Raw genomic sequence first — 18,149 nt, 5'->3', positions numbered from 1 at the left:
GAGGAAAACCCCAATAATATGGAGCCTCGAACGGACGGTGGGATTTTTTAAATCACTGTGATAGCCTTAATATCCATTTAAAATAAATAATTATATTACACATAGGCGAAGTTCCTCCTCTTCTGGTGGACCGCCGTGGGACCTTAACGCTGAAAAAAATATGAACGGTAGTGAATGGGGAAAGACCATAGACAGTAAGATTAAGGGAAGGACAAATTACTTTTTGATCCGCTTTGAAGTGAGCCATGAATTACACATATGATGTTCGTCAGTTTATTTAATCCAATATTTTTAAATAACTAGTGATGTAACCTAGAGTTCAATAATTCATAATCGACCAACAGCAGTCTTTCTAAACATCTTTCTGTGTCCATGGTTTTTCTTTGTTGTTGTTGTTGTTTTTTTTAACTTATAATCTCTTGCGGTTTTAGTGTGTACAAAATAAAATCATAAGAAAAGCGGACATAGTTATTAAATTCCTGCTGCAAATAAAATTGTGCATAAAACTAGTTTAGATTGTATAGCTGTCTATAGAATCTATTTATTATAAAAACAAACATCACAATCACAGTGAGGGAAGCTTTTAGTGTTTATAATATTTCGGAATCGTTTCTCATATTCCAGTGTTTTTTTTTAACATGGTAGGCTATAATATAAAGCTTCAGGGTACAGAATAAAACGCAAAATAGCAAATAGAGAAAGTGTAAGCTAGTAAAGACTTTTTCGACCAGTTAGTATCAAATCTCCCCATTCTTTTGAACCTATCATAAATGTTCGTACATAGGGGGGTTTACTATTTCCGATAAGTCATGAAGGCAACACAGTACTTTTCCTTTTATCCAATCGCATCGAGCGCTGAGCCAGATGATTGGTGACGAAGGCAAGCAAGCGTTTATTTTGGCTATGCTACTCATTTGTCTCGCTGTCGCCGCCATTAAACAACCCGGAGCCAGTGTAAACCATGGCGTGTCGCATATTTATACCATGATTCAAGGAGTAGAGGCTTTGCCAAGGTGTGGTTTATTCTGCGAGAGTTTAATGTGTCCATAAAGGTAAACATGTGAGAGACAAAGGGGTCGAAATAACTCGGATTGGGAAAGGTTTGATAGAGCAGGAGGGGGGACTGAACAAGAAGGGTTTGTTGTGGTTTTCAGCAGCACTTGAGAAACGAGCGCAGCCTCGAAACGGTAAGAGTGTTACATATTTTTCTTAAATTTTCCGGAATATAGCCTGTTACATAATTGTACTTTCTCGGAAATGTCCGTAAACTGTTAACATTTACGGTATTTAGCTAGCTATGTATGCAAGGGCTAGCTTGCCAGCTAGTAAGCGAGCACTCAAGTCTGAAACATTACTAACGTTACATGGTAACGCAATAATGCCACCCGTCATGTGAATCAAACCCAGACTGTTAACCATGCTCCAAACTCTTACTGATAATAAACAGCTGGCAGGTCATTTTAGTCTTTCAATCAATCCTAAATCTCAGGCTACCAGTGTTATTGTAGATGCCCGACCAGATGTAAGTTAGTTTAGATTCTTGAAGGAACTCCATGAAATCTCTTTATTTGATTTGTATCTTAAACATTATATTTATTGACTTTCAAGATGATTCACAAAGCCTTTGTTTATGCCTCACATCTAACTAGGTTTATCACCACAGTTTGACCATCCAAAGTGATCCACAATGACAGAACAGAAGGTAAAGTGGGCCTGTGACTACTGCACCTATGAAAACTGGCCATCTGCAGTCAAGTGCACTATGTGCCGTGCACCGAAGTCGAGGGGTCCCATCATCACAGAGGAACCTTACAAGAACAGCCCTGATCTGGACCCCAGTCCGGAGTGGGACCCTCCCAGAACTGAGAGTGTTAGCAACCTCCTCATCTGCCCTGACTCCAGTGCTAGGCCAAGAGTCAGGTCAGCTGGCATAGCTGAGATTGCCAATAAGTGGTCCTGCCAGATGTGCACCTACCTGAACTGGCCCAGAGCACTCCGCTGCACACAGTGCCTGTGTCAGCGCACGAGGATCAGCAGCCCCACCGAGTCCCCCCAGACTTCAGGCTCCAATGCAGGCTGTCGTCCTGCGCCCCACTCCCTTGTGGATACCTGTGAGGAGTACAATGACAGAAACAGACTCAACACCCATCAGCAGCACTGGACATGCACAGTTTGCACTTACCAGAACTGGCCCACGACTACAAAGTGTGTGGTTTGTGACCATCCCAAGCCCAACAACCAGGAAGCCATAGAGCTGGCTGAGTCTGCAGAGCCAACACCCATGATCAATGAGCAGGACAGGGCTCTGTGGAGGGGCAGTTGCAGTGGAGGCCAGGGCCGAAGGAGGTTCCCTCCTATGCCCAATAGGGAAGACAATGTCAAAATGGACTTCCAGAGGATAGAGCTCGCAGCTGGAGCCATGAGCAGCAAAGAGGAGCAAGAGGTTGACTTCAAGAAGCTAAAGCAGATTAGAAATCGAATGAGGAAAACAGACTGGCTGTTCCTCAATGCGTGTGCTGGTGAGTTTTCATACATTATTACATGACATTCCTGCAAGCGATTTAAGTGATTATTCAGTCCACAGAAAATTAATAACAGCTATTTTGATAATCGATGGTGATGACCGAGGGAGGTGCTCCAGGCAAAGGGCAACCATTTTTGTCACAATGGCAAACTATTTAGTTTCTGCTTAGTTCTATTTTATTACAGTGCAGGCTGGGCCTCACCCTGCAAAGGCCAAGGTTGCAAAATAGTGTTATCCACTTACTGTTTTATCAATGAATGCCAACATATCATTGTTTAGACTCCAAATATTAAAGTACAACAGGATTTTTGCAAAACATGGGCTTGGAAAGCTCTGTGAGAAGGGTTTAATTTCACAAGGTTGTGCTTTTAGGTGGACAATATCCCTTGCAGTGAGATCCTTGTCATCAACAAAGCATAAATGATGCAGAATGGTAACATTTTAAAGATGTGTAACTAAATGGCTAGTAGGAATTTGGTCCAACTTTTTACTGAACCTCTAGCTGCCCTTGTTTTCCTACTGAGAGCGTCTTTGAGAAACTGAGAGGGTATAAGTGCTTCCCAGCTGGTGTGGATGAATGGGCCGTCTGGGCAGCGCAGTGAGAGTGTAGCCTGTGGACCAGAGACTCTCCTGGCTCACAGTCAACCAACCCTGTAAACAGTGGTGCTTATGTGCTGAGAAGGGGCCTACGGAGGCAAAAATAGCCTTGACAAGACATGTACACCAGTCAACAACAAAAAAGCAAGAAAGCATGAAGGCAGCACGTGATCAGCGTCCTCCCTGACCTTTATACTGATTGCCCTTTTCAGCTTGTTGTGGAATAGAAAACATTACTCTGCGGACACAGTGAGAGTTTTTTTTCCACAGCTATTGTACATTTACCTCAAATAGACATTTCCAACCTTTTTGATTTAATTCTAAATACTGCTGTACCTTTTTATTCATACCATGTCAGCTGAGGCTCTTCAAAGTGTTTGTCAGTGGAGGAAGTGCCTGAGTCGAGCAGCACATTATGGCCAAGCCTAGCACTTCCTTAGCTCACACAACTTCATTTCACCTCGCTCCTGTTTCTGGTCTGTTTTTTTCAGAGCTTTGTATTTGGACCAAAATCGGATGATCCCATTGATTATACTTTCCCACAAAAGGAAGCAGACTCTGTTTGTGTAATAGTGTTCCTTTGTTTTTAACCTTTGTTTTGACTTTAACCGGGTTCATCTTGCAGTTACAGATCCTATTTTTCTGTATAACCATATTATTCGTATAATTTGATGTCGCTCATGATGATGTTGTGTACAGTTTATGGGATTATAAAACATTGTGGAGGAGTGTGTTTGCCATCAAGCACTGGAAATGATCTTGTTAATCAGCCACCATACATAATTCTACCTAAAATGATAATATCAGTTATATCAGAAAGTTGTGGAGACATATTTTTATCTCTTTCTGGGCCCTAAAGTTTTTCAATGTCAGTTGTTTGATTAGTTCAAATAACACAATATTAATGTCTGTCCAGATGGTCACGCCTGATATTCAGGATGCCTGATTTCTGGCTGTTTGGGCCATTGTGGGGGGCTGATATTGTATAGACTGATCCCTGCATAATGGGTTGATCGTAAGGTATTTAGAATGTGTCCCAATTCCACACTGAAGAGCTCAACAGTGACTGGCCACTTTAACGGCTCTGGTTGTGGAAGTGAGTTTCCCCATTCAATTGTTCTATTGATGTTTCAAAAATTGCTTACTATGGAGCCTGGAATCAAGCCAACCAGTCTCAAATCATGACTATAAACCATTTGATTTGGCGCAAAATATAATTTTGAAAATGTCAAAAAAGGCAAAGGTTCAAGACTTTGTACAGAAACTATCATATACTTCAGTAGTAGCAGCTTGCTGTAGCCGTTTTGAGTGTTCGCAGGTGCGGTAAACATTTCCATGATAACAGCGAGTCCCACCAATCAGAGACGTTGCTGTTACACTTAGGATTGTGGGTAGTGTAGTATTTCTCCATAAGATTGCGAATACAACATGTTTTTCTTAAAACTTGGATGGTTTGGACATAATGACTGATAATCAAAATCCTTGGAGAAAGTGGATAGGATTTTTACTTTCGGAACCACAATGTTGAGCTCTGTTTATATCATGAAATGAACTGTCAACCAAACAGCATATTTGGAACATTACTACGTATTTCACTTAGCAAAGAGAAGGATACGTATTTTTCCAAATATTAAATGCTTTATTTTTGTTGTCATCCATCCCGTGCCATTTCTTCTTTTTTGGTCCTTGGCTGGAATTGAATTGGAAGTTGTGGTTATTTGGTATGCACCTAAACCATTAGGCATCAGGAAATGCCTACCATTTCTATTGCGCACTGCAAGGCACACTCTTTTCAGAAGAACACACATTTTAAGGAGTGTGCTGACTAACTAAAATACTCAATATTCATTTCACTAATGCATTTTGGTCTAAGCTAAGGCCTTAATCACGTTTTCTTTTGCAATACGATACTGCACACTAAAGTAGGGTTGCTCGATTATGGAAAAAATCATAATCACGATTATTTTGGTCTATATTGAAATCATGATTATTTACCACGATTACTCATTGACTTTTGTAAAGATGTTGCAAAGATTTCACTTAAACAGTTAAACAAATCAACAGTGAAAACACCTTGAACCGTGAAATTTCCCTTGATACTTTTCCTGTTCGAATTTTTCGATTTCCCCATCAAGATCAAAGATCAAGACCAAATGAGAGTTTACCTGCAAAATGCAATGTGCAAAATAATTGTTTTTCTCAATTACATTGTTTTTGTGATCGTTTGGCGCCGCAATCAAAATCACGATTAAAATGTGATTTATTTAACAGCCCTACACTAAAGTATACTTAATGTTGACACTTTCATAGTGGGAATGCTGTACATATGAAGAGTTTTTGAAATGTTTTTTTAAGAATTGTTTGAGGTCTCCAGCATGGCAGGTGCTATACTGCAGCCAAACTCATTCGGCATCCACTTGTGGCTCTGTGTTTGCAAAGTATTGCCCAGCATGTGCAAACGTACCAGATGTTCATGGCACATTCCAGTCCAGGTTCTCTCAAGGTAACTTTCCTCTTCCTCTGCCAGAGAGGACAACCTCACATTTAGGCAGCCTGTTAAAATTAGCCGGTGCTTTAGTGTTCGGTGTGCTACCTAGCTGCCTCTCATTTCACTCATAACAGATGTTGAGACTGCTATGTCCAAAGGAGGGGGAGGGCACTAATCTGCACAGACTGTCCTCTGTCTGACACGGCTCTCTGATAGCTCTGCGTTAAACTACACTGCTCTGTCTGTTCTGCTATGTAGTAGCCTCACAGTGTGATAACTGCTGTCATACTGGGTTAGCTAGTGGCTACATCTAGAGGTCATCCGAACTGTGGATTGACGTCAAGAGCTAGAGTGCTCCGTTCATTATGAATTCTTTTAGCATTTAAATCTTTTGAAGTTGAGTTTGTTATGCAAATTTCTCTGAATATTAATTGCTTGTGACTAAGAGCAGAATGATGTATTAGCAGTTTGATGGATATTTCTGTAGCTCTTTCATCGAACATGGCAAGCTGTCTGTTACATCTTGCCTCTTTTACAAGCAAGGACATGGGGTTGGAACTGACCCAAAGCCGGTCTAATCCATTTACAAAGATAAGGGCTGTTTTAAAAGAATCCCCATGTCTTTCTACATGAATTTTTTTTCTTTGCAGATTTGTTTGGACAAGAAACACTAGTATTTGACATAGTAGATCCCCTCAGATGCTGATTTATTAAGTACAGCCCTGCGATAAATGTATGAGGGTTGTTATGTTCAGTTTTTGTTTGACATTGTTTTACAAAGGTATTGATTCAACTTTTTGAGATGCAGCAGGTTTGTGCATTATTGAGTTGTGACAGGTGTTGAATGTGAATTGTTTTTCTAACCCCCCCCCCCCGCTGCAGGTGTGGTAGAGGGAGACCTGGCAGCAATAGAAGCCTACAAGTCATCAGGTGGGGACATTGCCCGGCAGCTAACTGCTGACGAGGTGCAGCTCCTCAACCGGTCCTCAGCATTTGATGTAGGCTTCACCCTGGTCCATCTGGCCATCCGCTTCCAGAGGCAGGACATGCTAGCCATCCTGCTCACAGAGGTAAACATGCTTTATATTTGTTTGTCTTCGCCACCCGACTGGAATTAAAGGTATACCATCTTCTTTCAGCAGGATGTCCCTTGATTAAACCCTATCTACACACGCATTTCTGCAAATGAATACACCACACAGCAGAATCAGATTTAAAATGTTTCTCTTCCTATGAAGATTATAGTCTTATGAAAAAAAAATAGGCAACCACCAGTAATCTTGTGATTGTACAGTAGTGCATTATACAAAATCTGACAAATTTGGTTATGTTAAACAAGAAAAAGTCAGAAGTGGTCCCGTACTTTTGACGGTATTCGGTACTTCTCCTCGTCAACCACGTCAGCTTATAATTGTTCCGCGCCAGAGTAGACGATATATAGCAGATGCCCGTAATGCCTTCAATTACAGCAGAAATGCACTTTAAGGATTAGGTGGAGGATTAGCCTGGCTGCAGTCCTGCCACTGGTTCCTAATGGACGTGATACCACAGAGCCCATGTAGTTTGCAAGGAGGGCAAGCAACGATTAGGAAAGGCACAGAGGGCTGCACTGTCAAACAAGTCATTGAGGTTGGATGAGAAAGATGGCCTCTTTATAGCCTGACAAGCCAGACCCACATCAAGATGTTGGTCTGGGAACACACCATTGGCAGGGCTCAATCCGAGGGGCGGGATAAACGGTGGTTTTTCAAATTCCCTCTGCACGCAATAGGATAGCGCTACAACCAACCAGAGCAACGCTAGTTGATAGATTAAACTTTTGCCGTATCCGGTCGGCAAAACTCCGAACACATCTTCCTTTTTTAAGAATGACTTCAGTGCTTAACTCCAAGTCTTCCAGAGTTGCGGCCAAAGCCGATTCGAAAGACCGCTGTTCGCCAGCAGCAGCAGCCGTCTTCTTTGTTTTCAAGTAGCAGGGAATTCACGCGGAACCGTCCCAACTCTGCCGTCCTTATGTTAAGCCCGCCCACCGGCTGTGTACACAGGCTAATCACGATGTGATTGGCCTGACCAGAATTTGGTTTTTCCAGCTCGCAAGCCAACGGAGGGTTGCTAGACGGACCCTGGCTGCAAATTACATTTGCTGCTGCTAGGGTGCGTCTAGATTTCTAGGCTAGCCTCTTTACTGTGTATGACAGAATTTGATCCTCCAATATAATTTATTGCAGTGAATCCTTAGGATGAACTGTATCTGTGGATGGCTTGATCTTAAACCAAGGACCTCTTAACTGAAAGAGAGATGGAGTAGGGGCCCCTTACTTACATATATTGTATAAAATGAAGTTGCATATTAAACTGGGCCTACAATAACGTGTATACATACCTTTTTTGCATATAATATTAAGCTATTAAAATAAAAACAATTGTTGGCATGATTTTACGTATAAATCATATTTTAAAGTTAAACATACATGTGGCACAGTGAATCCTTAGGATGAACTGTATCTGTGGATGGCTATCTTAGTGACTAGTGGCCACTAAGCCTATGATCAGTGGGGCTTTATATCTGCTAATAATATGTTGGATTCATGTTAAGACATTTTAAATTTTTGAAAATATATATATTGCCGCATGTCCTTTTTTAAATGCATGCAAGGACATGATAAAAAATGTTTCAAAATAAAACGATGCTTATAATTTACATGTATCACACATATCTGATCATGCCTTTATTGGTGTATTTACCTCGTGTGTGTGTGTGTGTGTGTGTGTGTGTGTGTTTTTTTAGGTGAACCAGCAGGCAGCTAAGTGCATCCCTTCCATGGTGTGTCCTGAGCTGACAGAGCAGATCCGCAGGGAGATTGCAGCCTCTCTACATCAACGCAAAGGAGACTTCGCCTGTTACTTCCTTACTGACCCGGTCACCTTCACCTTGCCTGCAGGTACCCACAATATCTTGATGTCACATCACATTGCTTATTGGACTTCCCTTGCATATGTGCAATCTAATACCTTCTCTGTTTATCCCAAAATAAATTTGGCTTTATTTGCCTCCACTGACAGACTTGTTTTTGTAGCCTCAAAAAATACCTCTACATTGATTTGTGAGGTCTAGGGTTGGGCAATGTTCACCGTATTGGCATATGACGATGTCCACAGTAAAACCTCACGAACGATGACATCGTTGTCAGAGATGAATGCGTTCCATAGACTGTAAAAATAAGTGCGTTCGTAATTGTACCAGTAGCCCTCGCTCTGTCTATTTGTGATTGTATTTTGTGTGTATAAACGTGCAGCATTTATGCGTGTGATCTTGACTGTTTTTCCTCCTAACTGGAGAATTGGAAGAATGACGGCTAGCCTTGTTGTGCAGCATTGCTCACAGAAACAGTGGTTCAGTGTCCTGTCTGTGTGGTGTAATGTCATCACTGAAATTACATGCACTTTTACTTTTCAGAGCTACCAGTTGTATTCTGATTCAGAGCTGCCAGTGCTGCTGCGTTGAAAGATTATGCAGGCTTCAATGATAGATTTTCTTCCTGTTATGCCAAGTATTTCTTTGCAGACTGAATTTGGCCAGAGGCCAGCTGCAGGGTGCTCTCTCCCTCTCTCTCTCTCTCTCTCTCTCTCTCTCTCTCTCTCTCTCTCTCTCTCTCTCTCTCTCTCTCTCTCTCTCTCTCTCTCTCTCTCTTTCAGACAAAGCCAATGCCATTCACTATTGAGCTAGAGAATAGCCACCAGTGTTCTGGCGGTGTGTGTGCACAGTTCAATACACACAAAAGCACAACATGCTCTACAGAGCTTGTGTTTACAGTGTGCCATTGACAAAATGTCAGCCAATGAATGCAATTGCAAAGAACATCCCCTCTGTGTGTCATTACTGTGGTGTTTCTGTTGCCCTCAGTGCAGTGTACCATTAGGGTTATAATGAGCATAAAAACATAATCTCTTTTCCATGTGTCAGATATTGAGGACTTGCCGCCTGCTGTCCAAGAGAAGCTGTTTGACGAGGTATTGGATCGAGATGTGCAGAAAGGTACCAAAGATTTATTCAATTTTATATATTGTACGTTATCTGCACGTAATCCCCAGTCTGCATTTATTTAAGTCCGATCACGTGTTAAGACATGATTGGTTTTGGTTACCTGTGATTCATGATCTGGCTGTGCTGTGTGGAAGGGGCTGAAAATTAACATTTGCTCTTGTATCCTTCTGTCCCCAACCAGCTCCCCACCTCCTGCTTCATCTTATATACCCTCTCTAATTAGGTTAAATGAGCTCACTGGTTTCCCTTCGTCTCGCTTAACCAATGACACACTCCCAGGACTGTGCTCTGTGTGTGCAAATGCTTGTGAACATACATGTGCGCTTGCTTGTGTGCTGTAATGAAGGTGTCAGAGTAGTCTTGTGACCTATTTAATCCTCCACAAACTGGGTTACTGATGAGTGGTGCTTTGGGTCTTTGGTGTTTGCACAGAAAGTAGCTGAAGAATCAGTAAAGGTGTGTTTAATAATATATCGGGACAAAAGAAAAATGCTGAAAAGGAGGTTATGCGACACACAATTTTGTTTCCAGAACGACTAGCTGCATCAGTTGCACATCTGAAACTACTCCATGCAGCATCTATGCTCCCATGCGTTTTTATCCTATGAGTTTTCGTTAACAGATTTTTCATGCCCCTTTTTTCATTCTGGTTGTTCTCATAAACTCAGTCTTATTTATCCATTGGTCACCTGGGGAAATAAAATGCTGCCCCCGGTCATGCTTTTCTTTAATCTTAAAAGTTTAATCCTAGAAGTCATCCTCCTGTCTCTCTTGGAGAAGTCTCCCCATGTTTGTTTGTTTTTTTTAACTGCGAAGTTTGACAAAAATAGACAGGCTTGAACATGGCCCATTGGAACCTGTCCTCCTTTTAGTGCCCTCACCCCACACACATGCATTTTGCCTGTCTGTCTGTGTATAGAGTTGGAAGAGGAATCTCCTGTCATCAACTGGTCTCTGGAGCTGGGCACACGCCTGGACAGTCGTCTGTACGCCTTGTGGAACCGCACAGCCGGAGACTGTCTGTTGGACTCTGTTTTACAGGCCACCTGGGGCATCTACGACAAGGACTCAGTTCTCCGCAAGACCCTCCATGACAGCCTGCACGACTGCTCCCATTGGTGAGAAACCCAACCCTACACAGTGTCCCTACAGTCGTTTAATCCTAGAAGCATTTTATGACTTAAAATACTGTAATGTACTATGCAAAATGCCACATATCCAAAATGTTGTTGACTCTTACAGCAAATTGATACACTTGCACGCCTGGCTTTGAGTAATCTGAATGACTGACATCTATCATTCTAAAATCTTCAAAAAACTTCCTCAGTCTTCATCTTTTCATAGAAATCTGTAAAAGCATCAGCATAACACAAAAGTTAGATCACATGCTATAGACTTTTTTTGAAGGGAAAAAAAGCCCTAAAAACTGTAGGAAAAAAATGTCACTCACAAAAATGTTGCATTTAGGTAAAGGAGAACATTCATTAAGGACATTTTTACGTATTAAGTGTAGGTTGGCCTTTCTTGTCTTTCAGTGTTGTAATTGCTAACAGTGTACTTCATTTCTTAGATATGTAATCCTAAGTTATAATGTAAAAAAGGTTGTCCTGGTTGTCTGCAGCCAGTGGACTGCCAATGCAATCATGCCCTGTTTAGTGGTTTTGTTAATTTGATTCAGAGGCTCAGTGTAGTAGCATTTCCTCAGGATATTTACATACTTCCCTCACACAGTCAAATACAGGTTTGGTTACTTAGTAAAAGTAAGACAGAGAGAGATGTTCTCCTGTGTATTGCATTAGGTATGTGGATGATTTTGTTTATTATGTAGGTTTCTTCAGACTCCCTAAAAGTGTTTTAACTTGCGTCATTATTCAGTGTTTTAAAGGACTTTGATGTGATTAGTCTTTTGCAGTTGATTTTGACATTAAATACTTTGTTCTTAATGCACTACTTTCTGTCGGAAAAAAAATTGCTTGTTGAGATGCACTGTAGAAGGATAAATCATTTTGATTTAAATAAACTTTAAAAATATTACACTTGAAGGTATCTACATAAGAGTGACATGACCGTGTCATGACACATGAACCCTAACTCTAACTTGTCATGACAAAAACCGAAATGACACTTAATGACAGAAGCGTTATGTCATAAGCGTTTATGACTTGTTTATAATGTTTATGACACGTTCATGACAGTGTCATGTCACTCTTATGTAGATACCTTCAAGTAAAGTGTGACCAAATATTCTAATATGTAACTTTTTTTTTCTTTTTTTTAGGTTTTACACACGCTGGAAGGAGTGGGAGTCGTGGTACTCGCAGAGTTTCGGTTTGCATTTCTCCCTGAGAGAGGAACAGTGGCAGGAGGACTGGGCGTTCATCCTGTCTTTGGCCAGCCAGGTAATTATGTTCCTTCTGGTTTACTCACTTACTTCCTCTAGTTCAGTGGTTCCCAACCTGGGGTCCGGGGACCCCTCAGGGGGGCGGCAAAGATCACAGGGGGTGTGCTAGTCTTTATCTGGTTTGAGGTTGAGGTAAAACAAAAATATATATATATGCACATGTTAAACAAATTATGATAATACACTAGAATATATATAATGTATACAAAAGTCTGAATAAAAACTATATATTTTTGTTCTCACTTAAAATTGTAGGCAGGCTACTTAGTAGGCCAAACCTCCGGGACCTCTTAACCTGTGGCCCTTGCTGTCATCAGGTCAGCTGCTAGCTGCTATCATCCTCGTTTGTCCTGCTGCCACGGCATCACTATTTTATGAATGAAACATAGTGGAGAAACGTAAAAGTGCTGATAACTCCTCTGTATCAAAAAAGAAAGTAAGGCTGTATCTCGACAGTTACCTCAACTTCGGTTTCGGAGGGGGGGGCTCAGCTTTTCTTAGACATAAGTGGGGGGGGGGCGCCAAGGAAAAAAGGTTGGGAACCACTGCTCTAGTTCACCATAAATCGAAAGGCAGAAAATGGCACAGTATGGTGTGGTCGGTCTGTACAAGTGCTTTGTCAGTGGATAGAAGTTGTGAGGAACATGGAAGTAATACTTACAAAACACAATATAAACATTGATGCATTCTTTCAGATAAAATGGCAGGTTTATTTATAACCCAAAACATTATTAGATTTGGTTTGTTCGAAATTCAAATGTCATTTAAACAAAAAAAATGAGACTGAGTTAATTATTTAGTGACTGTGACCGTTTTTTTATAAGATCATTAAACCTCCTGGCACACATTTAGAAATGCAGGTCGTTCACTCCGTCATTTATACTCCTATTGCACAAAAAGAACACTGTGGGCTGTCTCCTTATTGGTTTTGGGGACAGACACACCATGTTTTGTTCTTCCTATTGCTGCTGTTGGGGGAAGATTTTTTCTTATAAGTAAGCAAAGTTTTTTTTCACCCAAACTCATTGTGTGAATTCTTAAGGCCTAACACACACGTTAAACATTTATAAAGCACTGCACATTTCGATTCACAGCAGCTGTATTCTTCTATGTACTGTACATGCGCATCCTTATTTGTATGCTAGTAGAGCATGTGATACAGACCAAAAATTGCTCCATACTAGCGGTCAAAAACCTCCAAGGTTCCTTTTTAAGTTGCTGTAAGTTCACAGCAGCTGTGGCCATGTTTTGGATTTCGGCGTGGATATTAATTTATGTTTCTGTCATGTCCTTTCACTGCAATTTGCATCAGCCACCATCTTAGAGTGGCATTCTTAAAAATGTCATTAAATAGACAGACCTGCAATTGCATGGAGTGTAGGGGCACGTCCACACAGCAACTTCCTTTTAAAGCGCGCACACACACACACACACACACACACACACACTATGATGAAAGCAATTTTACTACTTGGTGTATCAGCACTGTCTTATCTCAATGCTTTCGGAGTGTTGCTCATTAACTTTAATGCCAGTAAAGTGAATTGAACTGAATGGGAGACACAGTTGGAAGGTGGGCCGTTTGTGAATGACAGGGAGGACATCATAAGCAATTATCATAGATCCCCTAAGATGGAGTTGTAGATTGACAGAAAGCTCATCTGCTTGGCCGGCACGCTTGCTGAAGCAGCACTCTTGGGATTATAGGCATTTAACACAGAGAGCTACTTCACCGGCAGTGTAAACAAACACCGCAAAAGCTTCCATATGATGACCTCATCTGAGGCTTTGACAGTTATGGAGAGATGAAATCCAAAGATACGCTCAGCCTTTGTATACCACATTTCATAATTGTGGATGACTTTAAAGCCTTTGTGCTGCAGTATATTTAAAAGCCGTTATGCAGTCTGCTTTCTGCTTATTCAAATAGTACAACTGAGAGCTGTAAAGGAGAGAGGGTGGCATGCAGATGCACTCAGAGCTGCAGCGTTGCAGGTTCACAGTGTGCAGGACACTCTGTTTTGCAATATGATCACTGATCTTGGCACTCCAGTGTTTCCTCTATGTTGATTTTGCCATGGCAGCCCTCCATGGCAAAATTTCTGCCGCCACGGTATCAGAAATAGGGCAGACGCACAATGTAGTCGCGGTTGCCTTTTTAAATGATCCTGCTGACATAATGCATAATAATGTTGGCTGCCGCTCACATTGCAATTTAACTTCATTTAATTGTTGTTCGGACAGACCCACTGCTAAAAAAATAAATAAAAAAAATCCAAAGGAAACACTGCACTCTCAGCACTCTTTTTTTTGAGTTGTATTAATATTGAATGTACAATTGAGGGAAGTGTATATGATTACAACTACTGAATATGTTGTTTTTTGTTTCTCTTTTTCCTCGACTCAGCCCGGGGCCAGCCTGGAGCAGACCCACATTTTTGTTCTCGCACACATTCTTCGCAGACCGATCATAGTCTACGGAGTTAAATACTACAAAAGTTTCCGTGGGGAAACGTTAGGATACACTCGTTTTCAAGGTAAGGCAGCACGTGGATACTTGAACTCTGCTAATATTTTACATTTTGAGTGAGTCTTCTTTAAAGCATAGGTTCACACAAATTACTAAAAGAACATGCTTTCTTTTTTTACCTCTTGTGGCATCTAGCCAGGCAGGTTTGGTTTTATTTGCTGTTCACAAACAGTTTTCATTGGAACTACTTTCTGCTAAAGAAACAATAAAATAATTTTTCAGTGCTACCAGTGCTCCACAAATTAAATTCCAACAGCCTCCATTGTATTGGAGTGGTGGCAAAAGTCTGAGATTGAGGCAAATAAAAATGTCAAGATGCCACAAGAGGTCACCAAGGTTTTCTTTTTGTAATTCTGGATGAACTGACCCTTTTTAAGTTACTTAGGCTCACTCAGAGTTCTGACTGTATATTTCTAAAAGCCATTCATTTCATCATGGAGGTTGCCTTTCTGTTCTAAGTCTGTACACCTACAGTAGCATGGGGTATAATAAGGAACTTGAGTCTTGCTTATAACATATTTTAAAACTTGGCAGAAACAGACTGGAGTTGTGTATCAAAGGGGAGCGCAGCTGGGATACGTAGTCACTATTTAACAGAATATCGTTACCTCAGTAAGTCTGTAGTACTGCCTGTGAATTTGATAAATAAAATAACCCCGGATGAATCAGTACATACTGTATCCATATAAACCATTGTGCAGTCTAGCAGCGTTGGTCTACATTGCACGCTAAGTGTCTGGTGATTGGTAGTGTGTGTTTGGAGCAGTGGGCCTGGCAGAAGCCAGAGGGGGAGGGAGGGCTACTCCTGAAGAAGCAGGGCACCGCGCTGCACCACAGAGCTGCTCTCTGCTCACAATGGGCCAGTTGTTTTCAGCTGAAACACAGCCACTTCTGATGTCGGATCACATTTGAGATGGTGCTTGTCCCCAACTAACATTCACACACACACACACACACACACACACACACACACTGTCATTCGAGTGTCGAGCTGCAGAGCCTGTTCCTCCCCAGGTGGCTCGAGTGTTGTTGCGTACAGTAGCTACCAGCTGGTCTCACTTGCTTTGTGTGTGTGTTTAGGTGTGTACCTGCCTCTGTTATGGGAGCAGAGTTTCTGCTGGAAAAGCCCCATCGCACTGGGCTACACGCGGGGCCACTTCTCGGCCCTGGTGGCCATGGAGAACGACGGCTACGACAATCGCGGTGCAGGCGCCAACCTCAATACTGACGATGATGTCACGGTCACTTTCTTGCCACTAGTGGACAGCGAGAGGAAGCTGCTGCACATTCACTTCCTGTCTGCACAAGAGGTGCTATAATATGACTTTTTTATGGAATACTATACTACGATTTAAATTTTTTAGGACTTTTTATGGCATACCAAACTGACCTTTTTATGACATACTATTCTATGATGGTTTTTATGACTTTTTTCGACATACTACTTTTTTTCATGACTACTCATGGCATACTATGATTTTTTTTTTTTTATGAAATGCTATGACGTTTTTGACATACTATACTATGACTTTTTATGAACTACTATAATGACTTTTTATGACGTACTACACTGACTTTTTTTCAACATACTTCTTTTTTTCATGACTTTTTTACAGCATAGTATGACTTTTTATGAAATAATATAATGACTTTTTATGACATACTGACTTTACACCACAAATTCAGCTGATAATGTAAACTGATACCAGAGACATTTTAATGGCATACTTTTTTATATATATATATATACTCACTCATATTATGAAGTTATTGTTAATGATTATTTTTATGGCATTTTATATTAAATAATTACGGCATACCATATGACATTTTTTATGAGATTTTATTGTAGCCTGACAAGCCAGACCCACATCAAGATGTTGGTCTGGGAACCATTGGCAGGGCTCAATCCGAGGGGCGGGATAAACGGTTGTCTTTCAAATTCTCTCCTCACGCAATAGGATAGCGCTACAACCAGGCAGAGCAACGAAGAAGGTAGCGAAGCTAGTCGATAGATTACATTTTTGCCGTATCCGGTCGGCAAAGCTCCGAACACATCTTCCTTTTTTTAAGAATGACTTCAGTGCCGTTCTTTTCTCAAAGAAAAGCTTAACTCCAAGTCTTCCAGAGTCGCGACCAAAGCCGATTTGAAAGACCGCTGTTCCCAGCAGCAGCCATAAGCCCGCCCACCGACTCTATACACAATGTGATTGGCCCGGCCAGAGTTTGGTTTTTCCAGCTCGCAAGCCAAGGGAGAGTTGCTAGACGGACCCTGGCAGCAAATTACATTTGCTGCCGCTAGGGAGCGACTAGATTTCTAGGCTAATTTTATTGCATACTTTTTTAAAGAAGAACTAGCTTATTGTGTCAGGTTACCACAAATTGCTGTTTAATGTTTAGGTTTGTGATACATGACTGTAGTCACCAGCAGTTTCACATCTCAGATATGTCATAAGTAACTGCATGTTTTGTTTGCGACTCAGATGGGCAACGAGGAGCAGCAGGAGAAGCTGCTGAGGGAATGGCTGGACTGCTGCGTGACAGAAGGAGGCATGCTGGCAGCCATGCAAAAGAGCTCTCGCCGCCGTAACCACCCCCTGGTCACCCAGATGGTGGAGAAGTGGTTGGACAGATACCGCCAGATCCGCCCCTGTGCCTCTCTGTCCGACGGTGAGGAAGAGGAAGACGAAGACGAGTGAGTGAAGGAGCCCATTAATCTAAGACTGGACACTGTAGGCTCTGGGAGAGTACCTTACTATCTATATTTCTTTTTTTTTTTTTTTTTTTCCTTTCTTTCTCCAAAATGTAAATCTTTAACTTGTAATAATGCATGTGTTGTGTGAGCTCCGCGATAGAAAAAAAAGATACCAGCAACAACAAACAGAATCCTGATTACTGCTCCTATGAAAGCACATCAAGTCCACTTAGTTTGCCTTCCTGTACTGCGATTTCTCCTTATTTGTTATCAAAGTAATGATCTCTTAAATACTAGGACATATAGGAAAATATAATGTATTCAAGGAAATCCCGAAGCTGCACTAGATGAGAAATTTAATTTACAGAATTGCCTGACAGAAATGTTTGCTTAAAACTGAGAGGATGCTGATCTTTGTGTGTATGTTAAGGTTTAAAGGGCGCCGTTTTTTTTCTGATTGCTGACCCCTTCTGATGTTTGGATTTATTTATTTGTTTAGGAGATTTAGTCGCGGAGGCGATACCTTTGTTCTGCCCTGTTTTATCTGTGTTCTGTTTGATCCGTTCACTCTTGGAGTATTTTATTTTGCAAAGATGATACCTACTTTCTGTGAGGGGAGGGAGAAAAGGATGTACAAGTTTACTGACATTTTTACATGTGATTTAGTAGCTCATTGACATGTTAGAGTGGGTGGTGGTGGTGATGCTGTTGGGGAAAAGAAAAAACCAAACACTCTGCCTCTTTCTATAGAGTGCATAAATATTAAATTTGACTTACTTGCATCCTCTTTGTGTGTCATTTGCATTTGTTTTCAAAGTTCTCATTCTTGTGATATGTGAATTTGCCGCATTTCTTTTTATTTTATCAGG

General features: G+C 41.3%; 1 protein-coding gene across 2 annotated transcripts; it reads left to right on the top strand.

Annotated features, from left to right (window-relative positions):
* The first annotated feature begins 902 nt into the window (after positions 1–902).
* zranb1a (zinc finger, RAN-binding domain containing 1a) lies at positions 903–18,067 on the top strand. 2 transcript variants are annotated; one of them, XM_078278509.1, is made up of 10 exons: positions 903–1,187; positions 1,664–2,519; positions 6,492–6,679; positions 8,398–8,551; positions 9,574–9,645; positions 10,574–10,772; positions 11,933–12,053; positions 14,463–14,592; positions 15,666–15,895; positions 17,069–18,067. In XM_078278509.1, the coding sequence occupies exons 2-10, from the start codon at positions 1,688–1,690 to the stop codon at positions 17,282–17,284; spliced, it is 2,142 nt and encodes a 713-aa protein (XP_078134635.1). In that variant the 5' UTR covers positions 903–1,187; positions 1,664–1,687; the 3' UTR covers positions 17,285–18,067. The 2 variants fall into 2 exon arrangements, with proteins under 2 accessions (XP_078134635.1, XP_078134634.1); XM_078278508.1 differs by having other exon boundaries at positions 1,650–2,519.
* The last annotated feature ends 82 nt before the right edge of the window (positions 18,068–18,149 follow it).

The sequence above is a fragment of the Sander vitreus genome, chromosome 21 (genome assembly GCF_031162955.1).
Source record: "Sander vitreus isolate 19-12246 chromosome 21, sanVit1, whole genome shotgun sequence".
NCBI classification, from domain to species: Eukaryota; Metazoa; Chordata; class Actinopteri; order Perciformes; family Percidae; genus Sander; species Sander vitreus.
This window is presented reverse-complemented; position numbering and strand designations above follow the sequence as displayed.